The sequence below is a fragment of the Phodopus roborovskii genome, unplaced genomic scaffold (genome assembly GCF_943737965.1).
Source record: "Phodopus roborovskii unplaced genomic scaffold, PHOROB, whole genome shotgun sequence".
In the NCBI taxonomy this organism is placed as follows: domain Eukaryota; kingdom Metazoa; phylum Chordata; class Mammalia; order Rodentia; family Cricetidae; genus Phodopus; species Phodopus roborovskii.
In genome coordinates this window covers 36582591-36610389 of record NW_026126540.1, presented here as the reverse complement: position 1 = coordinate 36610389, position 27799 = coordinate 36582591, and the positions used below count along the sequence as shown (strand labels likewise).

General features: G+C 41.8%; 1 protein-coding gene across 1 annotated transcript; it reads left to right on the top strand.

The window, feature by feature from the left end:
* Window positions 1-914: 914 nt before the first annotated feature.
* Chia (chitinase acidic) lies at window positions 915-21880 on the top strand. Its single transcript, XM_051199555.1, is given in 9 exon segments — window positions 915-1095; window positions 6205-6312; window positions 6315-6402; window positions 13840-13921; window positions 14516-14702; window positions 21106-21196; window positions 21359-21419; window positions 21422-21481; window positions 21737-21880. Coding segments are annotated over 9 exon segments (1002 nt in total).
* Window positions 21881-27799: the final 5919 nt, after the last annotated feature.

The window sequence follows — 27799 nt, the reverse complement described above, 5'->3', positions numbered from 1 at the left end:
CTGCCCCAAATGATGTGACAGACTTTGATGTTTCCCCATGGGAGGCCTTACCCTCCCTGATGAGTGGATGGGGTGGGATGGGGAGATGGTGTAGGGAATGGGAGGACAGGAAGGAAAGGAAACTGGGGTTGGTATGTAAAAAAATTACTTTAAATTTAAGTAAAATTTTAATTTAAAAGATTAAAAGTATTTTTTGAGAGACAGCCAAGGGTAGCCATTGGCCGTGTGGCCAGGGTCAGCGGTAGTAGCGGCAGACACCACTACAAAGAACAAATACGTGATGGAGAGGTAGGAAAGACAGAAAAATGGAGCAGCAATTGTGCTATGGAAAAAGGCAGAATTATAGATGTGATGGTGGGGACAGGTGAGAGAAAGGGCTTTGATCTACTTGCTGTCATTGCTGAAGTAGGGTCAGCCAGAATAGATGCAAACTCAGCCCCTGAACATGACTGGGGAACCCCTCGGGTTCTAGGCAACAACGGAAGCTCACGATGAGGAAAGATTAACTTTCTGGATTGTCCCTCCTCGAAGGACTACCTTGTGACCCATGATGCCACAGGAGGCCATGTTAGTGTCTGTGGCCCATGCCCCAGGCCATGATGAAAACTGAGACCCATGTGGTCATAAGCAGTATGTGCCACTACCTGATGCCATAGTGATAGCCTCTGGCTTTGCTGCCTTGAGTACTTGATGTGACATGCATAACCACCTGCAGCCCATATTGAGGCCCATGGCCCATGCAGCCACTGAGGACCAGGAATGGATCAGTGGTCCTGACATATACCCATGTGACTACTTAAGCCCATGCAGTTATTCATGGTCTAGGCTGCTGCCTGAAGCCACATTATCATCCGTAGTAACGTCCTGGCTCAGCCTGCCCCCCATGGCAATGGCACTGCAGCACCGATAGTGCCATGGGTAAAGAGGAACAGAGCCTACACCTCACCGGCCCATGGCATAGTGATGGTGACACAGGCAGTGACATGAGCATGGAAAAGCTGGCCTCGCCCCTCACCAGCCCACAACACTGTTGTGCGGGTGGTGCCGGGGTGGCTCTGGCCATGGCAAGGCTCTCCTCTGTTGATAGATTCTGGTGTAGATGCAGAAGGAGAAAGACTCATCCTCCCTTTAGGAAGCTGGCCACTAGGAATCTGACCATGCTCCACCGAATATATAGACAATATCAATGGACTTCTTTTCTTGGAGAGGGAAGTCAACCAGAGGGGGAACAGACACAGGAAGACTGGGAGGTAAGTGTGATTGGAGTGCATGTGAGGTTCCAAAATAATGGATAAAATAATAATTTTCCACCATGCCTTCCCCATCATGATGGACTGTACCCATCATGAGGTACAGTATCCCTTATTAAACTGTGGACCAAAATAAATCCTTCCTCATTTAAGTTGCTTCTTACCCATTATTTAGTCACAGTGATGAACAGTAACTAATATAGCCACTGAAAGCACTTCCAGCTCAAAAAAAAATATCACATTGTTTTCTCATATTCAACCACAAAGATGCACAAAGGCCAAAAGGCCACTACAGTGGTGGCTGTACTGAGCCATTCTACATCCAGTGCTAGGAGCAAATTATGGCAGCATAGTCCACACAGTCACACAGTACTGATTTTTAAGGCATGCAAGCTGAGAGAGAGGGGGGAGAGAAGGAGAGAGAGAGAGAGAGAGAGAGAGAGAGAGAGAGAGAGAGAGAGAGAGATATCCAGCCTTGCACAGGTTTTGGGATGATCCTGAGGCCAGCAGCTTCCAGAATTCCCTGCAAGAAGGCCCTAAGCAGTCATTTAATGAAGCTAGAAAGGTGAAGCCATTACAATGGGGATGCCAGAATGTTGGAGGTGACATTTCTGCCTGGGACATCTGCCAAGAGCCAAATGGATATGCTTCAGGTGACAGAGTTGGAGAAATTCAACAAAGTCCTTTGAAGCCTGGGTGACTCAATCTCATGCTCCACACATCAAACATTAAGTTATACTGTTTTGCATTTGCTCTGCTGGATTTTGGGTTTTCTTTGACCTAATCTTTCCTTGCTATGCCTCATTTCTCCCTTTCTGATGGGAATGCTTAGTCTGTGCCATTATGAGGTCCAAATTTTGTTTTGATTTTATAAGATCTCATAATAAAGGGGCTGTCTAAGTCTCAGGAGAGATTTTGGACTTATGAGCGGCATTGGCTATTAAAGACTATGGGGACTTTAGAAATTGGAATGGATGCATTTTCCATTAATTGATGGCCTTGAGCTTTGTGAGGACTAGTGTGAAAATTCTGTGGTTTGAATGGGAAACTTTCCCAAGGCTTTCTGTGTTGTAACCTTGGCTACCAGGTGGTGGTGCTGATTTAAAAGAAGTTGCTTAAATGAAGTAGATTACGGGGGGGGGGGGGGGTTGCGATTCTTACAGCCCAGATCCACTTCCACCCACTCTGCTTCCTGAGATTGTGTTGCTTAATGTGGGCAGTCGTGAGCCAAAATCAGCCTTTCCTCCTCTAAGCGTCTTCTCCCTGGGCATTTTGTTACAGTGTGAAACCAACATAACTGATGTAACTGGCTAAATTTGATTTATGTCATGTCAGTGGGGTTTTATCCTTTGTGGGAGTTTCCTTTCTTTGGCTGACCAATTGACTGTTTTGTATTTTCAGTGCTAGAGATTTAATGCAAGCCATCAGTGTTGTGTGGTACCACCAGAGAAGACAACTCAGACATGGGTTTAAGCAAATGGAATCTTTAGTAACTTTTAATGGTTCTATGTTGATTTGCATACCAATTCCACTTTTTCTCCCTATCCCTGTAAGCAGAAATTTCTCACAGCTGCTTTCAAATAATCACTCAGACGCTTACATTAATTGGAAATCCTCACCAATAGCTCAGGCTTGTTGCTAGCTAACTCTTACAACATAACCCATTTCTATTCATCTTTGTGTTGCCTCGAGGTTCATGGCTTTCACCTGTATTCCATTCTGTATGTCCAACTTATTCTCCATATGGTTGGTAACTCTCTGAGTCCTCCCTTCCACCTCCCAGGATTCTCCTACTCTGGTTCTCCTATGCAATTTCTTCCTGCCTAGCTATTGGCCAATCAGCTTTTTGTTAGCAAATAAGAGTAATACATATTTATTTATATTCAATGTGGGAAAGGATTGTTCCACAGCACATCCCCTCACATCCAGACTCTGCCTCATTAACCTCTACTACTCCTACAAAAAAATTAAGAAAAACCCAAAACTAAACAAAACACACAAACAAAAAAGGAAAAGAATCTTGTCATGAAATCTGCAGTATAGCCTGTTGAGACACACAGTTTACCCTTTAGTCCATTCGTCTTTATTTGCAAGTGTTCACTGCCTTAAGTCATTGTCTTCCTCGAGGCCTCTGGCTTCCACTAACACACCAGGGATGGCTCTCACTGAGGCTCCTCTTGGCTATCCTGTTATCCTGTGTCATGGAGATCCTGCTGTTTTGGATCTATAAGTTCATTCCCTTCATATGCTCCAACAGTACATAGATGAGGCTGATGTTGGAGAAAGTCTTTATTAGTTGGTGACTACATGGGGTATTTGGGATCCCAGTTTAGCCCCAAGCCTTTCTTGGGGTAATTTTTTAAGCACAAAACCACATCCTGGATTGACACACCTCAGTTAGAAAGAACAGTTAGTCAGAAGCAGAACTACAGAAGTCAAAAATTAATGTTCATATGGACTTTCCCAAAACTATTAAATTTGATGGGTTAGCTTTACCTCTAAGAGTACAAAGTACATCAACATTGATTGTACTAATAATCTACATTAATGTATACTAATTGGTAAACTGACATTCAGTTGAGTCTCCACATACTTATTCTCAGAAAAAGAGTGCTTAATACGGGGAGGTCTGTAGCCCAAAAGCAGCATCAGAAAGAGGCCTGAACCATCATCCTGGAAGCAGCTTCAGAGGAAGGCCTGAGCTAAGTCATATGCCATGACTTTGCCACACTGCACAGGAAAGGTGGTGGCGATGAGATACTAAAGGAACTGAGTCAGTAGGGGAAGAAAGCTGGTGGTTTACTGATTAGTCACATACACATCCTAGTAAACACTCTCTATCTGGCAAGCCTTGGGGTTAAGTTTTAAAAAGCCAACTGAGGCTCTTCTGAAGCAGTACAGAAGACATCATGGCCAAGTTTAATCTTGTCACAAGTGAGGTAATAATCAGACATAAAGACTCAGTGTTGCATGGCTTTTTTTTCTCAGGATCTGAAAACCAAGAGGCATCTTCACTCTATAGCTCTATGCTTTACCATTATCCTTCACCATTTCAAATTGTCTTCCGTCATTCACTGAGTCTTGTTTTCTAACCTCACAGGCTGTGATACTCTTCTGCCTTCATTGGTGACACAGGCATAGTCTCAAAACAGACTCTTTTTAACAATACTTTTCTCATGGTCCCTGCTTTATCCAGACATCCACCTTCCCCACTCATCTGCCTACACTGCCTGCCTTAAATTGTCACTTATATTTATTTAATTATTTCCTGGAACTAGCTTTTAAAGAGAATAAAGCAATAAACACTTAGATGTAACTATCCTAGTTGTCTTTGTTCTACTGTTTTCAGATTAATCCTCCATAGGCCTGCTGCACTGATGGAGTAAAAGTGTTACTCACAGATAACCATTCAAAGAGATTTATTCATCTGAATAATTTCATTAAGCTTCAGAAACTTTTTCAGATGAACACTGAACTCAACATGTAAAAGATTCAGAAGTGGTCTGGTTACATGATGATGGCTCAGGCTAGTCATTCCAGTGAGCAAGGAACATAGGAGAAGATTCCCTAGTTCAAGGCCCATCTGGGCTAATTAATTAGTAAGACATGCTCTCTCAAAACCTGCTCTGTCAAAGCCAAGGAGAGGTACCTGGAACTTCACATTGTTGTTCCTCTCACAAGGTCTTTTCAAAAATGCTTCAAGAAACTCAGACTTTGGTAACACTGCTCTCTGCTTTAGAGGATGGTTTGACTGTTGGAAGGCTGGAATCAAACTCTGGGAGGTGAGACACAGTCTAAAAGGGTGAATCCTAAGAAAAGTAAACAAGTAATTTGAGACAGTTCTATAGATAATAGATTTTATATTCAGTAACAATTAATTAGAACACAGAAGGTGGACCAGGATGCCCATTGCTGTTTTCCACTAAATCATAAGAGTAGACTGAAATGTATATTCACTGAATACAGCACCAGCTGGAATGGCTGTGAAGTTTCATTTGGGTCGTGGCAATCTATGACTGCTAGGATGGCCCTCACTGTTTCGGAGTTTAGTACAAGGATTCAGGGAGCTGTTTCACAGTAAATGTTTCTTCTCTCTTTCTCTAGGTTTGGCATGTCTGTTGAATTCTCAACTGGGTATGTTATGATTTTATGTTCAATTGTTTACAGTACTTTTCCTACCTGAAGCTTCAAATGTATGAGTTCTTCCTAATGTACCTTTCTTCTTATTTGTGATTTTCAAATTATACTTTCACATTACTTTATTTGGAAAAATTACCAAGAGGTAAACCAACAAGGCAAAGAGAAGGTTTTTCACTATTGGGAGTGGCTCTCAGTGCTATCCTCTGTGGTGTGCCTATCTTAGCATTAACAAACTAGCTACCCTGGGTCTTTGAGAGGGGCCCCTGACTGCAGGACCAGTATCTATCCCTGGTGCAGGAACTAGCTTGTTGAAGTCCATTCCCTATGGTGGGAGGCCATGCTCAGTCTTAATGCATCGGGGGATAAGTTTGGTCCTGCCTCAATGGGCCAGGCTTTGTCAAACCCCCATGGGAGCCCTTACTCTGTGGGGGGGAGTGGATAGTGATGGGTTGGGGGGGATAATGGGAAGCAGGAGGAGGGATGGAAGGGAGAACTGAGTTGGAATGTAAAATGAAATTAAAAAAAAGAAAAACTTAAAAACAGCTACTGAAGAGCTTCACAGAAACAGAAGCATAATGTCTGTCTTCTAAATCTAGCCAAGATCCAAAAATTAATGTCATAGTTATAATAATCAACTTCAAGTCAGTGCCTGCTATCTAAGTGTCTGGACTCATGATAAAGAGTCTTACTACAGATTGCTTCCTCCTGCATAACAGGTGCCTGAGGGCACAGCAAGGGAAAGAGGCAGGGCCAAACTGTCAATAGAGTTCCCTGCTATCTCCATCAGGCCACTGTTCTTATTCACCTTCCACAGATTCCTCCTACCAGCTGATGTGCTACTATAACAATGTAGCCCAGACCAGGCCAAGACTGAGAAGTTTCAGTCCTGCTGATATTGACCCTTGCCTGTGTACTCACCTCATCAGTGTCTAGTTAGTATGTGGAACAAGATCACCATGAAAAGCATAAATGACTTGATTGACTACCAAACTTTAAATATCCTAAAAGGCAGGTCAGAAAAGGGCAGACCTGTCTGATTTTATGTCTCTTGGGTCAATAGTTGCCACATATTGATGCTTCTTTAAATGTAGCTCAGAATCCACAGGTTTGGGATGAAGACCCAACCAATGCCATAAGTTTTTATTGACATCATTTACATATAATTATTACACACAACATGCTGCCTACATCTTACAATGGTTCACGACCTTACAAGCATGTTTTTACTTCACGCACTTACTTTTTTCATGGTAGATATTCTTTACATAAAGGCTTCTTGAACATTTTTTCTTCCCATCTCTTTAAATTTTTTATTAAAATATTCTTGGATTTTTCCAATTTTTATTAAAAATAGATTCTTCTCTCATCCAATACATCCTGAGCACAGTTTTACTTCCCTCCCCTCCTACCAGCTCTTCCACACACCCTTTCTCCCTCAGATCCATTCCTCTTCCATTTTCTCTTCAGAAAAGAACAGGCCTCCAAGAGACAACAGTCAAATTGAACAAAACAAGATACAGTAAGACAAAGCAACAGCCCTCATATTGAGGTTGGATGAGGCAATCCAATAGTATGGGGAAAGTCCCAAGAGCAAGCAAAAGAACCAGAGATATACCTGCCCCCACTCTTAAGAGTCCCACAAAGAAAACACCAGGTTAAAAGCCATAACAGATATGCAGAGGACTTGGTGAAGACCCAAGCAGGCCTGTGCTTGCTGCTTCAGTCTCTGTGAGCCCATGTGAGTCCATGTGAGCCCTGCTTAGTTGATTCAGAGGATTATGTTCTTTCTCCTGGTGTCCTTCATAACCTGTGACTTCTACAGTCGTTCCTACCACTCTTCTCAAGGGTTCCCCAATCTCCTAGGAGAAGGATCCAGTGGAGACTTCCAGTTTAGATGTTCTCTCTCTCTCTCTCTCTCTCTCTCTCTCTCTCTCTCTCTCTCTCTCTCTCTGCCTCTCTCTGTGTGTTTCTCTCTCTGCATAAAATCTGGTGGTGGGTCTCTGCACCTGCTCCAATCTGCTGCTTCTCTGATAACTGGATAATGCACCAATCTATGGTCTATGAGTATAACAGAAAATCATTATAAATCATTTCAAGTTCATTGATTTCTTTTTTTTTATTGGCCAGTTGTGTTTGGTTCTACCCTAGGGCTCTGGACTGTCCATTCTTTGGTTCCTGGCCATCTAGACAGTACAAAACATAGATTCACTCTCACAGGATGGGCCTCAAGTTAAACCAAGCAATGGTTGACCACTCCCACAAGTTCTGTGTCAATATTGTCCCAGCATATCTTGCAGGCATGACAAATTATAGGTAGAAGGTTTTATGACTGGGTTAGTGTCCAGACTTCCCTTTCCAAAGCTTACAGTTTCTTCTTGAGACAAAGAGATTATGTCATGCAGATGAATGTTCCCTGAAGGCACCAGCTTGACCTCTCTATAGTCAATGAGCTATGTGGATATCGTCGTCCTTGGCAAAGGGGCCCTGGTGTCAGTTTGCAGAGAAGACCTTCTTTGCTAGCTGTTTAGGGATTTCCATAGGACCCCTTCATCCAAAAACTCAACTGAATATGAATTTTTGTTTTATTCATATGGGTGTTCCACCTGCATGTATGTCTATGTGCCACATGCATTTGGTGCCCATGGAAGCCAGGAAACAGTACCAGATCCTCTGGAACTGGAGCTACAGACAGTTGTGAGCTGCCATGTGGGTTCTAGGAGCTGAACCCAAGTCCTCTAGAAGAGCAGCCAGTGCTCATAACCTCTGAGCCATTTCTTCAGGCCCTGATTTTACAGGGTTTCTCTGTATTGTTTTGGAGCCTATCCTGGAACTATCTCTGTACACCAGGCTGACCTCGAACTCAGACCTCGAACTCACAAAAATCTGCCTGCTTCTGCCTCCCAAGTGCTGGAGTTAAAGCCTAAGGCACTGGCTTAGGCTCTTGTTTTTTTACCAAAACATTTCCAGTATTTCTTTTCTAACACAATCCTGATAACCACTGTTCTATTTTGTTTTTGTTTTCCATGTGCTCAAATAGTCTTGGTGCCATTTATAAGTCTTATGTGCTCCTTGCCTTTCTGTGTATTGCCTATTTCACTTACAATGTCCTTCAAACTCACAAAGTTATTGTAAATGATGGGTTACATCCTTTTTATAGCGGTATAATAATTCATATTGTATATATAGTACACCTTTTTATGCACGTGTCTATTGGTAGATATTTAATGTGATTCCATGTCTTGGATCTTATTATCCAATGTTATGAATACTATCTGAGTGCTATTTCATTTTCTTTGGGTAGTAGTGCTGATGAGTCATGTAAAATCTGTATTTTTTTATTTATTTATTTTATATAACAAAGTCCATTTAGAAAACAAACATTTATAGACAATATTTGGGAATTTGGGCGTTGTTCTTTCCAAACTACTTCCTGCTGGTGAGGGGCGCTGTCATGGGGGATTCTAAGAAGATGCAGAAATCTTGGCTGTAGTCTGTAAGGCTGCTCTGTCCAGCTGTTTTGAATGTAGGATCACCTGGTACTCTGTTTCAGGCGGTCTGGTTTGATCAAACCACATTAGTCTGGAAGGAATCCACATCTTTTCATTTTCTGTGGAAACAAAAATAGAAATCCTTTTCCCCAGTAACTTGTCCTTGAACTTAAATTTTGGAGTCAAAGCATTTTTTTTAATTTAATTTATTATTTTACATGTTGATCCCAGTTCCCTCTCCCTCCCTCCATCCCTTCCTCCCTCCCTCCCTCTTTCTTTCCCTCCCTCCCTCCTTCCCTCCCTTTTACCCTCTCTGCCCTCTCACATGCACTCTAACCACCCTCCCCTCCCATCCCCCCACCCCAATTCCTATGTAGGGGAATGCCATCCAGTTGGGGTCATGTAGATCTGACAGGTCATGTGAAGTAGGGACTAGGGCTTCTCTCCTGTCTCTAGATTAAGGTAGTTATCCCTCCATGGGTACAATCTATATTTTTGAGGAATCTACACAGTGCTCTCTCTAGGACTTTTGTTCTTTACATTTAAGTCAATAGTATTACTAATGTTTGCCATTCTAACAGGTGTTAGGTGATAAGTCAATGTGGCTCTAACTTGGACAGCTCTAATTAATAATGGTGTCGAGGGTCTTTGTGTTTGTTTACATACACATCTTAGGCATTTGCCTTCTTAGAGAAATGTCTAATCAGACCTTTACCAATTTTCAATGATTATTTCTCTTCCAATTCCTGAATTTTTCGAATGCTAACTCCTTATCAGAGTATGAATTGAAAGTATTTTCTCCAATTCTAAAATGCATGGGTATTTTTTTATTCATTTTTATTTACTTTGAAGTTGTCATACAAAGTAATTGGTTTCATTATGGCAATTCATACATTTATGTCATAATATTTTGTATACACTTATGCATGTCATTTGTCCTTCTCTGTCTCCTTTTCCCTGACTTTCTTTCTCACTAATCTTTTCCCCTGCTAAGTAGCCCACCTTCTACTTTCATGTCATATGTATTCTGCTTTTTTCTTTTTTCACTTACGTGTGTGTGTGTGTGTGTGTGTGTGTGTGTTATGTGAGTGTGTGTTTAAATACATGCCTTTATATCCATGACCACATGTGTGTGGGTGTGCATGTAGAGACCCAAGGCTGAGGCAGGTCTTTCAGTCAAACCCAGAAATCACCTATATGCCTATTGTCCATATCCAACATGCTCTAGGGATCTGTTTCTGCCTCCCGATGGTGGAATTACAGGCAAGCCACCATGCCTGTCTGGCATTCATAGCCTCTAGGGATCCAAAGCCTCATCTTCACACTTTCTCTGCAATCACTTTAAAAGCTTGTCTATCTCCTCAGCCCCATTTATATTTTTGGAAAACATACACACACAGAGACATACACATACACACACACACATCTAGAGTCCACATATGAAAGAAACAAATTGAAGCAGAATATCTGATTGATTATATATTCAAACTCTTAGGTTTTTGCATAGTTAGGATAGAAGTAAATAAATACCATAAATATCTACCCTGGAACACATAAAACAGGACATGTTCAAACAAGTATCTCAATGTTTCCAGTTTAAGTCCCTTGTTATGTAAAATTATTAATGTTAAAACTTTCATAGATCAGTTTTTCATGAGTGTTCATATCTTTTAGTTTATTTTTTTACTTTAGTTAATTATTAGGTCAGTTACTGGTTTTTTCAGACAGGGTTTCTCTGTGTAACAGCCTTGGCTGTCCTGAAACACAATTTGTAGACCAGGCTGGCCTCAAATTCACAGAGATCCACCTGTCTCTGTCTCCTGAGTTCTGGGATTAAAGGTGTATGCCACCACCACCCAACTATTATGTTTTTATTATTAAAATTTTTAAATATATTTGATCATATTCTTCCACCAAGTCCTTCCAGATCCTCTCACCCTCCCCACCCACCCAACTTTAAGTTCTTTCTCAAAAACAAAACAATACCACAACCCTCCCCCAATAGAAAACAAGAAAACAAAATAAAACACCCAAGAAAAGCAAGCTGTAACCAAATAAAAGCACACACAAAAGAACTGTGGATTCCATTGTATGTTGATCAACTACTCATGAATATGAGGCCTGCATAGGAGTGGTATATATACTCAGAAATTTCTCTGTTAGAGAAAACTGATATTCCCTTTTGCAGCAAGTATAATGACAGCTGAGTTGTTAACCCTTACCCTACAGCTGGATTTTCTTTAATTTATTCATTTTCAAAATAACGGTACAAAGCAAGATAAAATAAAAACTATATCAAAGTTGGACAAGACAGACAAACAGAAGTAAAGAGCACAAAAGAAGACACACGAGTCAGATTCCTATTAGTTTGCACTCTCGGGAATCCCATAAAAACATTAAACACAGAGGACCTGGTGCAGTCCCATACAGGTCCTGTGCATGTTTCTTCCATCTCTGGGAGTTCACATGAGCTTGGCTCATGATGATTTAGAAGGTTTTGTTATTTTGGTACCCTTTATTCCCTCTAGCTCTTACATTCTCTCCACCTCCTCTTCCATAGGGTTCACTAAGCTCCGGGGAGGGGGATTTGATGGAGACATCCCATTTAGAGCTGAGTGTCCTAAGGTCTCTCACTCTCTGCATAATGTCTGCTATGGGTTCTTGTTTTTGTTCCCATCTGCTGTGGGAGTAAGGTTCTCTGATGACAGATAAACGAGGCGTTGATCTATGAGAGTAGCAGAATATCATTAGGGGTCATTATTAGTTGGTTATTCCCACAAGCTTTGAACCATCATTGCCTTAGCTTATCCCAAGTACACCATTGTAGATAATGGGTTTGTAGCTGGATTGGTGTTTACATTTCTCTTTTGAGGGTGTGCAGAGTACATTCTTGTACCAAGATGCTGAAACATGGGGGTGGGGTGAAGGCTCTACATAGGCACCAGTTAGTTAACTCCATGTTCAGTGAGTTGTGTAGAGTTGTGTAGGTGTTGCCCTCAGCAATAAAGTCTTACTGTCAGTTTGTGGAGAGCAACCTACATAGTCTTCGCAATAGCCTGGGCTGCCTGGGGATTCTTTTAGGACTCCTTTGGTCAAGAACTCAACTATTTGTAACACAGTCCCAGTACTGGAAGCTTTGTTTAGTGACAAGAGGTGGTCAGGTGGAACTCTGTCTCCCTCATTATTTAGCAATTTCATTTAAATTGCCTTCACGTGTATATATTTTAGGAAATTTCTGCTGTGTTAGGGTTCCATAGTACCCCCCAAAATACCCCTTAATTTTATCTTTCTCTTTATTTCCTTACACAACCCCTTATCCCCTTCTCCTTCCCCATGTGATCCTCTCATTCCAGCCTCCCCCATCCACCCACACTCTCTATGCTATTTCCCTTTCCTAATGAGATCTTTAGTCTCTTGCTCTATACCTACCCTCTGTGGGTCTATGGATTGAGAATCTGAGTTTGAAGAGAGACCTCATGGCGCAAAGGTAGCACGTCTGACTCCAATGTAGCCTGGTTATCATTCTGTCATAGCCTGGTTATCATTAACTTCATATCTAATATTAACACATAAGCAAATGCATGACATATTCATCTTTCTATGTCTGAAATACCTCTCTCGGGGTGATTTAATTCTCTGGTTCCATCCGTTTGCCTGAAATTTTCATGTTATCTTTTTTTAAACTTCTTAGGTCATGACTTCACTCCACCTCCTCAGAATCATTTCACAGTTTATTCTTGAATTTGTTGCCTGTGTTTTGGGGACAATATTTTAAAAGTTACTACCTAGACCACTCTCAGAGAGATCTCCACTTATTCTAGTAGTTTGACAATCTTGTGTATAGCTCTTCAGTCCATTCTGAGTTGATTTTTGGATCTTGTATGTGATATCAGTCCAACCACTTTTTTCTTCTATAATACAGGCCATTGGCCCTGTTGGTCTAGGAGCTATGTGTTAAGTAGCAAGAATATAGATAATCTGTTTCATACCTGCTATGATTAGCATGTGAAAAACAGGGCCTATGTCTAGTCCTTTCCTTATCTTCTTTGGAGACTTTGTGGGGAAAGGAAACTCCAAATAACCTTAGCTACTTATATCAGGAAACAAGAAGAGGAAGATATTAGAATTTAGACATCATTGAGTCCACAAATAGAACAATTTGACATATTTAAATATAGTTCTTCTTCATGTAAAAAAAAAAAACAAGTAAAGCCTCATATCTACTAACTGGCAGATAGGTTCAGTTCAAACACATCAGCAATAAGGAAGACTCATGGGACTTCTCCCAGTGGTGACAGCGCTAACACAGTGCAGCCAGATGAACATATGCTATGATTCCAAAACTGACATAAACTTCTTTACCAGGCTTTTGTGCCAAGTGTGGCCCATATAGTTCTTGCAACAAAACTACATGAACCACTTTTAAATATATATATATATATATATAGATGTACCCCAGCATACAGAATCATAATCTCTAAGAAAGGTTCAATAAACCTAGAATTTTAGTGTCTTCTCACAACCCTCATAATTTATTCTTATAGGAGTGATGGTCATAGTCAGTATTCTCAAGAATATGTGTAACTCTAGCCTGAAAAATTTATACTAGTTGTGAAGGAGGCTGGGAAAATATTAAAATACAAACAATACATATCAGTCTATCCAATGGAAGAGAATATGGGCTAATTATACTTTTAAATTATAGACACCATAATTATTGTCTGTGACTACCCACTCCAAAAAAAAACCACACAATTTTACAATTCAGATTTCCTCAGGGACTTGAATTATAATTATGGTAAAAACACAAAGGAAGTTTATGGTAATGGAAAAAATGTGCTATAGTATGTCGTATCTTGTCAAGAAAACCCCAAATAATATCAGCTGTATTACCTAATGAGGCTCTTTTAAATAGGGGAACCCATGAATTTTGAAATTATTCTGTGTCTTTTGATTTTAAGGAAAACCCAGCTGAAAACCCTCCTGGCCATTGGAGGCTGGGACTTTGGACTTGCCCCAGAAGTTCTCTCTAGAAAACCACTTGTTCATTTACTATTGAAAGCAAGCTAGCCTGACACAGCCTCTATTGTATTACTTCACAACATCAGAGGTGATGAAGGACTCCTATAAGTGAATGTGTTGACTCTATAAATTGACTGGAACCTTACTTCTAAGCAGAACATATTGGAAATATCACTATGGCATCAAATGTTTAAATTCAAGTGGGTATTCAAGTACAGCATCCTTTGGCATTAATTACCTGCTTCCAAAGTGCCTCTACCTAGAGTATTTCAAGGCACAAGGGCTGAGGAAGGCCTTGTACAACTTTGTCTTTTAGGAAAGGAACATTAAAAGTCTACTCATAAATAAGACTTCTTTAAGAGCACATGAACTTGGAGGGTATTTGCAGACAACGCGGTAAGTTAACATGGCAGGTTATCCAAAATAATAATAATTTTGGACTAGTTCATTTGAGGATAACAAAACAAAGGGAATGCTAAGTCCTGAGGCTGACAAGAGTAGTAATGCAAAGGGAGGCTGGGGCAGGTTGAGGGCTCAGAGGTACAATTTGGGTGTAAAGTGTTTTTATTCCAATATGTTAGTATCCTGCCTTCTTCTGGTCTTTCTCAGATTCAGTAACATGGACTCCACTCCTCACAGACTTTCATTAACTCAGCCATCAAATTCCTGTGTCAGTACGGGTTTCATTGGCTGAACCTAAACTGGCAGTCCTCTGAGTCTCATGGGAGCCCTGCTAAGGACAAGCATCTCTTTGCCATCCTTGTGAAGGTGAGGAAAGCAGGAAAAGCCAGAAGTATCTTCAGTTATAGAAAATTCAAAGTCTGTTCTTTCCAAGGAGAACTGGATGGAGACAGAGTAAAACCAAACTCAACTGAATCTTAGCACCGCACAGATCCTTCTGTATTAAGTACCAATTCAACAAGATATATTTCAGATATATCACATTGTTTTAGGAATGATTATTCACATTCAATGCATGTTTTAATTGAGAATATCATACATTGTATTTTGATCATAACTTCCTCTCCCTCGTCTTCTCTCACATCCACCTCAGATTCCGTACCCACCTAACTTTGAGTAATTTAAACACACACACACACACACACACACACACACACACACACACAAATTCCAATTAGTGCTGTCTACTCTTGGTTGTATGGCTATTCACTGCAGCATATCAAGGACTACACTATCAATTACCTGGAAACTATCAATTACCAATCACTCCTTCAGTGGGGATGGAATTTCTTGACAAATTCCCCACTCCATGCTGGTATTTTGTCTGGTTGAACTTGCACAGATTTTTGTGTATTAAGTGCTCTATGATGAAAGCACCATTATCTACAGATAAATAACTAAAGATAAATCGCAAATGCCCATGTTATCTAACAACAGAGTTCAATAGCAGGAGCAATTATATGAGACAATCTGTTGTTACTAGACTAACACATGCACTGTGGCAAATATTGGGTTTAGGCTTAAAATAAGAATAAGGCAAAATCTTTGACTTTAAAGAACATACAATATGAAGCAGAAGACTGAAACATAACCAGTAAATGCAGACACATGATTATGGTAAATGATGAGGATCTACAGAGTACGAGAGAACCCCAGAGAAGTTTGTGTGAAGAAGGATCAGAAAGAGTTTACCCCAGTAAGTGGAGCTTAATCATAGTCTTGGAAAAATGTCAGTGTTCCCCAATGAGGTTAGAATGGAAAGGTCACAAATGAAGACATGGAGGTCAGTCAGTGATCAAGTGATTGGGAGAAAAATTATGAGTTTTCACAGGTAGCAAGAATCTGACCATGTGCGGTCGGTTAGCTGAAGAATTGGGAATTCTCCCTCAAGATAATTGGGAACGCTGTGAAGGGTTGTGAGAAATATGACCAAACGTTTGGTTTTGACTATTGCTCTGACATTAACCACAACCAAGTAGAGTCATCAGGCAGAGCTCGAGTGGAAGCTACTGATGTGACTTAAGGAACAGGTGAAAGGAGGAAGCAATGCTTTTACACTGAGGGAAGGACGGCTTGCACAGAGAGGTTTGAAGAAAGAAATCAGTGGGACCTGGGGTTCAATCTATAGTAGAAAATAATAGGCGACCTCCAGTTTTCTGATTTAAAGAACTATATGGGCATAAATGGGTTAGTTAAGATGATAAATAACAGCGAAAGAGTGGGTTTGGGATGGGAGAATTGACCGCTTTACATCCGAGCATAGTGGCCTATCTGAATGGCCAGAATGCATCGAATGATTACAAATCCGGAGCTCACGTGAAAGAACTTGACTTGGGGACTGGTGCTATCAGCAACAGGGATGATCCCCAAGCGAAACTGAACGCATCTTCAAGTCAAAGATGACAGGCGGCTTTTAATTCATTCCATTCTTTTCTTCTAATTTCTACTCCTTTTTGACAGAATCTCTTCCACTGCCCTATATCCACAGTGACACATTATTTCCATCTGGTGCTGTAGCCTCTGGAGAGTTTCAACACTAAGTAATTCATGGAGCTAACTAGTTTACTTTTCATCTAATACCTCTAATTATCTGACACAGTAACTCCATTTCTTTAATTTTTATATTTATTCTTTGGCAATTTTATGCATAAATCAATGTGCTTAGATCATATTCACTACCCACTACCCAAACACACACACACGCACTGCTACACTCTTAATTCTCTCCAGACTTCCCTCATCCCACTCTCAAATTCAGGGTTTCTGTTTTAAGAGGCCAATGACTGCTGGTGTATGGCGCCATCTACTGGAAAACTGGCAAATTACCACGGGCCATACAGCTGAGGAAAACCGATTCTCTTTCCCACTGTAGCCAATAGTTCCTCACCTAAAGGTGGGACCTCCTAAGGCCTTTCCCACTCCATACTGAAGTGTTGATTGGCTTGACCTTGTGCCAATCTTGCAGAGACAAGAACTCGCAACTATTGTGAGTTCATGAATGCAACAGCCCCATTGTAGCCAGAAGGCATTATTTCTCAGCGATCTTCCCCAACCTCCGGCTCTCCCCTTTTTCTCCAATGTCCCCTGCTCCTTGGGGAAGTGGGGTGTGAGTCAGATACCCCATTTTGAGCAAAAGACTCCACGGTCACTTCTTCTCTGCATTTCCACCAGTTTTGTGAGTTTGCATTGTCATTTGCTGCATAGAGACGCCTCCCTGGTGAGGGATGACAGTTGCCCTAGTCTGTGGGTGCAAGGACAAGTGATTTAGGAGGCAGTTTGATACTGTTTTCCTTAGGAAGACAGGAGTTGTAGAGCCTATGACTGCCAAACTCACAGGTTCTTGGCCACACTTACAGTGCCATCAAGTTCTAGTGGTAACCAACAGCAATGGTAACAGCCTGCATTGTCCTAGGTGTCTCTGGGACCCCATGACCAACAACTTGAATACCCACATCCCACATCAGGCACTGGGCTTCCTGTTTGATCATCTATGGCTTCCCCCATGTAAGCAACTCCAATTAGGCCTTTTAAATAAATGTATTTGGGGAAAGTTATAAAACAGTAGGTTTCCATATGGTTTTGACAAACATTCTTATACTTACCCTTCCTCTTAACCCCTACTGTGCTCTACATTAACATCCCACTCCACACTTATCCCCTCCAATTATTCCCCTTTCCCCCTCCAGTCTGTCTGTTGTCTACTCTCCTACCCCTCTCTCCCACCCCATTAAGCTCTGTCTTCCTTCCCTGTGTTCCAATGGCCCCTTTCTAATTTCCTGGCTTCTGCAGACTATCTCTATTTTAATTGTAACATGCCCCCATGTAAAAGTTGCAGGTCTGTCCACTACAGCAGTGCAATAAAAAACATATACCTTGCAATATTTCAAGACATCTCTAACACCCTCCTTTTTATTTTTATTTTATTTTTATTTTACATATCGATCCCAGTTCCCTCTCCCTCCCTCCCTCCTTCCCTCTTTCCCTCTCTCTTCCCCTCATATGCACCCTGACCACCCTCCCATCCCATCCCCCCCACCACTATACATGTAGGGTGATGATATCCAGGAGGGGTCATCTAAATCTGTCAAGTCACTTGAAGTAGGGACTAGGACTTCTCTCCTGTCTCTAGGTTAAGGGAGTATCCCTCCATGGGGGATGTGCCCGCAAGGTCCTTTTGTGCACCAGGAATACATCCTGGTTCCACTATCTGAGGTCCCTTAGACTGCTCAGGCCTTCTAGCTGAGGCCCATGTTCAGGGGGTCAGAGTCAGTCCCATGCTAGATTCCCCCAGTTATCAGTCTGGGGGCCCGTTAGTTCCTCCTTGATCAAGTCCGCTGTCTCTATTTGTTTCTGCAGTGTGGTCAAAGAGAAGGGGAGGAGAGGAAAGCACATGGGACTAGGAAGATTGAGTCAGGGGAGGAATAGAAGACAGAAGAGAGAGAGAGAGAGAGAGAGAGAGAGAGAGAGAGAGAGAGAGAGAGAGAGAGAGAATAAGAGAGGGAGTCATTATAGGATTGAAGAGAAAACTGAACCTAAAGAAATGTCCAGAGACCTACAAGACTGACTCCAACTAACAATTTGAGCAACAGTGGAAAGGCTACCATAATGCCCTTCCCTGATAATGAGATCAACGACTAACTCATCCACCATCATGGAGCCCTCATCTAGTACCTGTTGGAAACAGAAACAAACACCCACAAAACACTGAGTCAAACACCCTTCTTTTTTTTTTTTTTTTTTTTTTTTTTTTTTGCATATAGAGTATTTTTTATTTAATTTTATATAACAAAGTCCAATTAAATGAAAACAAACATTTATACACAATATTTGGGAATTTGGGCCTCGTTCTTTCCAAACTACTTCCTGCTGGTAAGGGGCGCTGTCTTGGGGGATTCGAAGAAGATTCAGACATCCTAGCTGTAGTCTGTAGGGCTGTTTTGTCCAGCTGTTTGGAATGTAGGATCAGCTTGTACTCTGTTTCAGGCAGTCTGGTGTGATCAAACCACATTAGTCTGGAAGGAATCCACATCTTTTCATTTTCTGTGGAAACAAAAATAGAAATACTTTTCCCCAGTAACTTGTTCTTCAACTTAAATTTTGGAGTCAAAGCGTTTTTTTTTTTTTTTTTTTTTTTCTTGTGTCGATCCCAGTTCCCTCTCCCTCCCTCCCCCCAAGCCCTCCCTCCCTCCTTCCCTCCCTTTTGCCCTCTCTACCCTCTCCCATGCACTCTAAACACCCTCCCCTCCCAACCCCCCACCCCAATTCCATATGTAGGGGAATGCCATCCAGTTGGGGTCATGTAGATCTGACAGGTCCTGTGAAGTAGGGACTAGGGCTTCTCTCCTATCTCTAGAATAAGGCAGTTATCCCTCCATGGGGGATATGTTTGCAAAGTCCTTTTGTGCACCAGGGATACATCCTGGCTCCACTGTCTGAGGTCTCTTAGACTGCTCAGACCTTCTGGCTGAGACCCATATTCAGGGGGGTCCGAGTCAGACCCCTGTTGGCTTCCCAGCTATCAGTCTAGTGGCCCTTAGCTCCTCCTTGTTCAGGTAAGCTGTCTCTATGTACTTCTACCGCATGGTCTTGTCCTCTCCATCTGCTTCTGGGTTCTAGTTTGACTCAGTGTTTATGTATGGGTGTTTGCTCCTGTTTTCAACAGGCATTAGTTGAGGACTCCATGGAGAAGTTAGTTGTTGATCTCACTCTCCGGGAAGGGCATTTATGATAGCCTTTCCACGGAAGCTGAGATTGTTAGTTGGGAGCAGTCTTGTAGTTCCCACGACCTTTCTTTGTGTTCAACTTTATCTTCAAACCAATATTGGCTCCCTATTTTATGTTCTCTCTCTCTGTCTCTGTCTCTCTCTCTCTTTCCTATTTTCCATTCCTAACCAGGCTCAATCCTCCTGGTCGCACATGCCTTCCTCTCCTCCCTCTCATTTTCTCCTACTTCTCTCTCCATTAGCTGTCCTCCCCCACTATACCTGAGGTCTGGGGGACTTGTCCCTTCCCAGTTCTGTGAGGGACTTTATATGAATCTCTTAGAATACAACTTGTATCCTAGTTCCCTCTGGTGATGTGAATTATAGGCTGGTGATCATTTGATCTAGGTCTAAAATCCATATATGAGTGAGTACATACTGTGTTCCTCTTTTTGTGACTGGGTTACCTCATTCAGGATGGTTTCTTCAAGTGCCATCCACTTGCCTGCGAATTTCAAGATACCATTATTTTTTTCTGCAGAGTAGTATTCCATTGTGTAGATGTGCCACATCTTCATTAACCATTCTTCAATTGAAGGGCATCTAGGTTGCTTCCAGGTTCTTGCTATTACAAATAGTGCTGCTATGAACATAGTTGAACAGATGTCTTTGTTGCATTGATGTGAATCCTTTGGGTATATGCCTAAGAGGGGGATTGCCGGGTCCTGTGGTAAACTAATTCCCATTTTCCTGAGGAACCGCCATACTGATCTCCAAAGTGGCTGTATGAGTTTGCACTCCCACCAGCAGTGGAGGAGTATTCCATTTTCTCCACATCCTCTCCAACATAAGTCATCACTGGTGTCAAACACCCTTCTTATAATGCCTCTTCATCTAGTAAAATGTCCTAGTAACTTGACCACTCGCACACATGGAAATTTCTGCAAGTATTCTGTTGGAAAATGACATGTCACTCCTAAATAAGGCAATTATAAGAGCTGACCCCAGTACTTCACATAAGATTAAAGTCGCAAAAAGTAGAGGTAGATACCGTCTAGCACTAAATTGTACCTGTCACCCAGCCATTACCACCTTCTCCCTTAGTTAACTTTGCATTTCATTCAATGAGATGTTGGTCCTGATACATTTCAGTTACTGGAAAAGGAGAAAACTTCCTCCACCACTGAAAGCTGGATTTAGGAAGCTGCAGCAAGAGATGGATGCTTCAGAATGTGGTGACGTGGCAAAGCTAGATTTTTGGATGACTGGCTACTAACTTTAGATGGAACATAGTGAGGTTTCCTGAACCCCATGAATATTAAACGGCTGTTAACACCATCTGTTGTACTGACTTTATTGAGATGATGACAGACTAAAACAAAGTGTGCAGGTTCTCCTCGGTATGAGTGTGTGTGTGTGTGTGTGTGTGTGTGTGTGTGTGTGTGTGTGTGTTAGAAGAGCGGAAATAAACTTGTGATGTTCTCTACTGTACTTTAATATCCTATAGAAATGTGTGAAGCTTTTGAACAGGAAGCCTTTCAGAGCAATAGCCCCAGTTGATGATCTCTGTCACAATGTCTGGTGTCATCCTCACCATCCAGTCTGGCTATGAGACCCCCCAACTGTCACATTAAGTGATCTACCATATTGTGGAATTCCTGTGGGAGTGTAAGCAGCAGATCTTCATCCTTGGGATGTTTTGCTGCACATGAACTTTGTTAATAGGCTTTGAAATGGTGGGTTTTCCTGGCAAATGACCATCAGAAATTATTTAAACATCCTTCATTCACAGCTCCCTAGACTACATCCAGGTCATGACTTACAATCTCGATGGCTCCCACTTTACAAATCCCCTTTACAAAACAGTCCCCTTTACAAATCCCTAAATGACACTGGTACCAACACCTTCCTCAATGTGGTAAGAGCCCTACACAGATGCAAATGCAGACTAGAAATGCTCCAAGTCATAAGAGGTTTATCACAAAACTAAAAAATAAATTTTGAGTATGCAGTAGTCTTATATACCTCATTAACCACAACTTCAGTGAAGTATTTTGGAAAGAAAACTAGTAAATTATCAATATATAATTTGAACAGTTAGGACAGGGAACTAACATAACCCAGCACAGGTCACCAGCTACCTAAGGCTAGAGCTAACCTTCTGCCACTGCAGGATTACATTGTGACCTACTGGGATGAGGATGGAGCCGCTCCTGAGAAGATCACTGCTGGATTCCCAGGCTATAGACAAACCTTCACCCTGAGTGACCCCTCCACCACTGGAATCTGTGCCTCTACATTAGTGCTGGTGCACTAGGGCTGACCTGAACAAGGGGGAGCTCATGGACCCCCAGACTGATAGCTGGGAAGCCAGCATGGGACTGACTCAGGCCCCCCTGAATATGGGTCTCAGCCAGAAGGACTGAGCAGTCTAAGGGACCTCATACAGTGGAGCCAGGATGTATCCCTGGTGCACAAAAGGACTTTGGGAACACATCCCCCATGGTGGGATAACTGCCTTAATCTAGAGACAGGAGAGAAGCCCTAGTCCCTACTTCACATGACCTGTCAGATCTGCATGACCCCAACTGGATGGCATTCCCCTACATATGGAATTGGGGTGGGGGGATGGGAGGGAAGGGTGGTTAGAGTGCATGTGAGAGGGCAGAGAGGGTAAAAGGGAAGGAAGGAGGGAGGGAGGGCTGCAGGGGAGGGAGGGAGGGAGAGGGAACTGGGATCAACATATAAAATAATAAATTAAATTTAAAAATTGCTTTGACTCCAAAATTTAAGTTCAAGGACAAGTTACTGGGGAAAAGGATTTCTATTTTTGTTTCCACAGAAAATGAAAAGATGTGGATTCCTTCCAGACTAATGTGGTTTGATCAAGCCAGACCACCTGAAACAGAGTACAAGGTGATCCTACATTCAAAACAGCTGGACAAAGCAGCCTTACAGACTACAGCCAGGATTTCTGAATCTTCTTAGAATCCCCCATGACAGCGCCCCTTACCAGCAGGAAGCAGTTTGGAAAGAACGACGCCCAAATTCCCAAATATTGTCTATAAATGTTTGTTTTCATTTAAATGGACTTTGTTATATAAAATTAAATAAAAAAATTTATTAAGCTAAAAAAACAAATAAAATATTTTTAAAAATTAAAAAAAAGAAAGAAAAAGAAATCAAATGATTATTGTTATCCTCTATCCTTCAACAGGCCAAATGACTTAAACAGAACAGCCTGGGAGGTGCCATGCTATGGACCCTTGACATTGATGATGGACCCTTGACATGGATGACTTCCCTGGTGCTTTCTGCAACCAGGGACAGTTTCCCATGACATCTACACTGAAAAATGCCCTCAGAGTGCACAGAAAAAATATGTAACACCAGGGACATGCCAAGGGTATGCAAATGTCCCTTCAACTGGAAGGGAGCCTTGACATGCATATCTCCATTGCCTATGAAAACTCTTCTCACTTCAACCCACTGTCCTTGCTCAAGTGACAGTCACTGAGCTTTTATAAAACCTCAACTTCCATGCCAGGGATGGTATGCCTTTAAGGCAAACCAAGAATACCTGGAAGCAGGGTCCAGGTCTTCTAAATCTTGTGGTATGCAACAGTCAACAGAAACTGTGCTGGCCATCACCATAAGCATCTATGGCTCTAAGGAACTGTTGATTTCTCATTCACCCCTCTCTGGGGAGATTTAACAGGAAGGCTCAACAGTATTCTCATTATTTTTTTTTATGTTTTTATCTGGATCTTTAAAACTTTCTACTTTACATAGTAGATACTTGGCAAGTATGTTTTAATGAGTTATATGGAGAAAAAGTACATTTTTTAATTCCAAGTCCAGCTCGCTTTGAGTAAAGATAGAGTGTGTGAGGACCTGGGTTGATATAACTTCTTAAATCCTGAGCATAGAACTATCCTCTGATCTAACCCTCACTCAAGGCCACCATGCCCATACTTCTCTTCACCTCCAGCAGAAGTCTTCCTTTTCATGAGGGTCTCTACTCATCACTTTGTGTTGTTTCTCAGGTTGTATGGCATCTGTTTCAACTCTTTAGCAAGTAAATGCTGCTCCTCTAGACAGTGGAAGTAGGAACTTGAAGAGAGGCTCTGAGGTCATAGGTTCTGTGTCACCTATACAAGCAGAACGACCAAATGCCTCTGGCACTACCCAAATGGAATCTCATCCCAGCACAATTTCCAAATGGACCTTCTCCTCAAAACAACCTGCTTTGAAGAATCTAGTGATGAACTTCCCTGTCAGCTTTTCCCAGGGCTCTGGAGTCCCCCTTCCTCCTTGAAAAGGCCATCTTGAATCTATCTAAAATGCTAAAATAAAACCAACAGTCAAATCATGAGTTCCCTTTGGGGGGTGATTTGGGGAAACTTTCTCAGTGTGGAAATACCAGCTGTTTCTGGTGAAAGGTGGAGTGACTGTGTGAGAATGTAGTGAAACCACCACCCCACAATCTTCTGTCTGCCTATGTACATCTGCATGATGGATGAGGCTGTGGGAAGGAAATGGTCAAACTGATGGTGCACAGGACAAGATGAGGACATTTACAAGAAAGGTCTGTATAATAACAGTTCTCAGGATGGAACCACAGTAACTCCTGGCCACATGAGCATATGCTGTTCTGCTTGCCTTGTCCAAGATTGGCACCCAGAACATCATCCCACTTCTGCTCAAGGCCCAGTGCTGCTCTAGCATTTGCAGGATTGGCACCTGTGTTGGGCTCATCGTGGAGAAGCAGTGGATGCATCATGGGCTATCTGCCTAAAATATGAGCTAGCAGGATCCTTTTCTGAGAACATGTACTTTATTTAAAACCATAGTTGTGGTTGCCAGCTGCTGTCACCACTCACTCACGTGGTTGTCTGATTAACTGGCCATTGGACTCAATGGAGCAGATTAGATTACCACTTCTGGGAATTCCCAACTGAGAACAAAGACTGTTGGTCTGTTAGTCACTAAGGGTGGTAGAATGTAAGCTCAGGAGCAATAGAGGACTGAGGAAAAGAGAAAGTTATGCTAAATTCAAAAGCTGGAATGTAGGATCCACTGAGAGCACTTACCAATAGTTTCATAGCTCCTGATTCTAGATCCTTCATGAAGTCAGATGTGCTTCTACCTTTAGAGTCTGCAAGACTTCCCTTTAACTATACAGCTCTCCATTGTTCCTAAAAGTGCTCAAGTGTGTGTCTCTTATTTACAATTAAAAGAACTGGGATCGACATGTAAAATAATAAATTAAATTTTAAAAAAAAAAAAGATTCTTCATGTAATAAGAATATAATGGTTCCGCATTTTTCTCCAGAACCCACTATAGGTTCACTTTATGTGTTAAATTATTTTTGGTTTTGTTTCTTTCCTTTTAGAATGGGTTGATCTATGTAGCCCAGATTGGTCTCAAAATCCTGGGCTCAGTGATCCTCCTGTCTAAATCTCTAGAGCAGTTGACTACAAGCAGATGCCACACATCCAGCTCACACTCTAAGTACTGAATGTGTGTTTTCTTACTTAGTTCTCACACAAACCTTATAAGACAGATACTACTACTTCCTGAGACCTGAGACTTGGAGAAGCTTGGCTTCTTACAAAGCTGGGGAACTATGGTTTGGACCCTTCTCTCTACTGTTTCACTGCATTCCCCTGACACCAAGCCAGAGATCTCATGAGAGATGATAGCACTGGCGACTGATGAGCTGTTCTCCCCCTGAACAACCAGTCACCATGAACTCCAGGCACTCCCCATTAATACATGCCAGATGTCACCCTATGTGTGAAAGGCAGAGGAGTAAGAAACTAATCTCCTTTTTACAAGGGGATGACATTTTACTTCTGTCAGGTTGAACAATAAATAAAGAAGGAAATAAAGATGAAAGCTTGTTTAAAAGAACCCAGTAAATGACAATACTTTGGTTTGTTCAGTCCAGACAATGACTCTTGCAGGAAGATCTTAACCAAAACCAAAGGCAGCTAACAATTTTCTCATCTGAGAAGAGTTTCTCAGGCAGTTACAGCGAGGACAAACTTCTCATGGTAGAAATGAGCAAGGCACATTAAATTATGCCAGAGCTGAAGGGAGTCAGCCCAGGATACTGATGTTGTTTACTGGTAGTTACCACTCGATCAGGCTTTCTAGCTGCCTTTATACCACAAGGCTTCTTTGCAGAAAACAATGTCACAATGACTTAAAAGGGAACTTCTAGAGCTGGGCTGTTGCTTAGCAGCCAGTCTTGAGCACACCCCTCTTTTTCCTGCTTAAAACCTATCATGAGAGTAGTGTCTTGTTAGGCAATACATATGGAAGACAATGCTGCTGAAAGTTCCCATGCACTACAGTCATTGTCCAAATCTCTTGAAACATTTGAAAAAGTTAAGATAGATGACCCGACTGACAAGACCGAAGACAATGAAGTCATACAACGGAACAATCATCCATTCCTTTGGAACTTCAATCAAGGTAATGATACTCTCAGACTATAGTATGTATATAAAAGTATCCCTTCGTGGTAGTAGATAAATTGCAAAAAGACAGGGTAGAGCTCATTTGAAGATGACAAGAGGAACCTGGTCCTGGGTGGGAAGAAGACATCTCTAGCAGCTATGCCAAAAGCCTTGGCAAAGCGAATGCCCCAAGCAGAAAAAGTAGAACAAAAATAGCCTTGGAGCTGGCTGGTACCTTGAACATAAAAAGGGGTAGACTGGAAGTGCATTTCCAGGTGTGCATTAACAAGTTTACACTTGCTCTGTACAATGTGCCCCTGTGAAGACTCCTGCCATCTCATGGCAGCCCTTGGAGGAAAGACCTGATTGCTGCGGTCATCCTTAGGGTCTCAGTAGCTTCAGGAGCTCCCACAAGATCATGAAACTAGGAAATGCAAACCGATACTTAATGCACACCAGCCTGAGAGACTTCAGAGTCCATGTTCGCCTGTTACTACTGAATGGCAGGGTCTGACATTTACCAAAGTCTAAAAGGGAAGACTTAGGAAGTCTGTTTCCTCTCCTCTGTCTGCTTTCTCTGGATACCTATCCTGAAGCATTATTTTTACTCCCCAGATCAGAGGCCCCTAATCTTGTTCAGATCTAAGGTCTGCTTTGAGTGACAAATACATTTCATGATGTCACTTCCTTGTTCTATTATTAAATTAATCAATAATACACTCTACATCACACAATTTCATAAGCTCATATAAAATGCTATAATTTTAGCTTTACAAAGAAAACTGAATTTTGGTACTATGTCCTGTATACCACCAGCAAAGAGATGCTCAGCCTTAACTACTTTAGAAGAAAATGAAGTTGGATTCTTGCACCATTATTTTTACAAAGAATATAATTGGGGTTAAGAAGTTCAAATTTTATCTCATGAGCATTAGAGCAGATTTACAAGTAGACACAAAACAAGGAAACTGTTAAGAAAACTAATGCCAGGTATGATGGTGTACACCTTTAATGTTAGCACTCAGGAGGCAGAGGCAGGCAGATCTCTGAATGTGAGATCTAATAACAAGTTCTTGGACAACCAGATATACATAGAGAGACCTTGTCTAAAAAAGAGAAAGGAAGGGAGGGATGGAGAGAGGGATGAAGGGAGAAAGGGAGGGAAGGAGGGAGAGAGAGAGGAAGGGAGGGAGGGAGGGAAGGAAGGAGAGAGGGAGGGAGGGAGGGAAGGAGGGAGAGAGGGAGGGAAGAAGCCATTACTATCCTACTAGTTTCTGGTAACAAGAAAAGGCAAATAACTACCTGGACCCAGGTTACTTGGAGATAAAATCCCTTTATGTCTCAGAGGGATGGGTTATGTCATAAGTCAATAGTGAGTAAACAGTGTTGTTTCATTTACTAGGTTTTCCCTGAGTTTTTTGAAACCAAGTCTCAATATGTATCTCAGACCCATCTGAAACTCCAACTGCTTGGATCACAGGTGGTACCAGAACATTGGTTCAGAGATGTTGACTCAAAGTATTTTATTGATGTATAATGTATACTAAAGGGGGCCTAAATAAGCAGTGAAGCAATTGCTGAGCTCACTGGTGTAATCAGTAGACAGTCCAAGATGGTAACACAGTCATTCCACAGCCTCCTTCATACGGCCTCAGCCTGCTCCACTAAAGGTCTACCTGTCCTGACTCCCAACTCCTAGATTAGTTCTACTTATTTTGAAATTTAATACAAGCTAACTTATTTGTCTTGTGAATGATCACATCTGAGT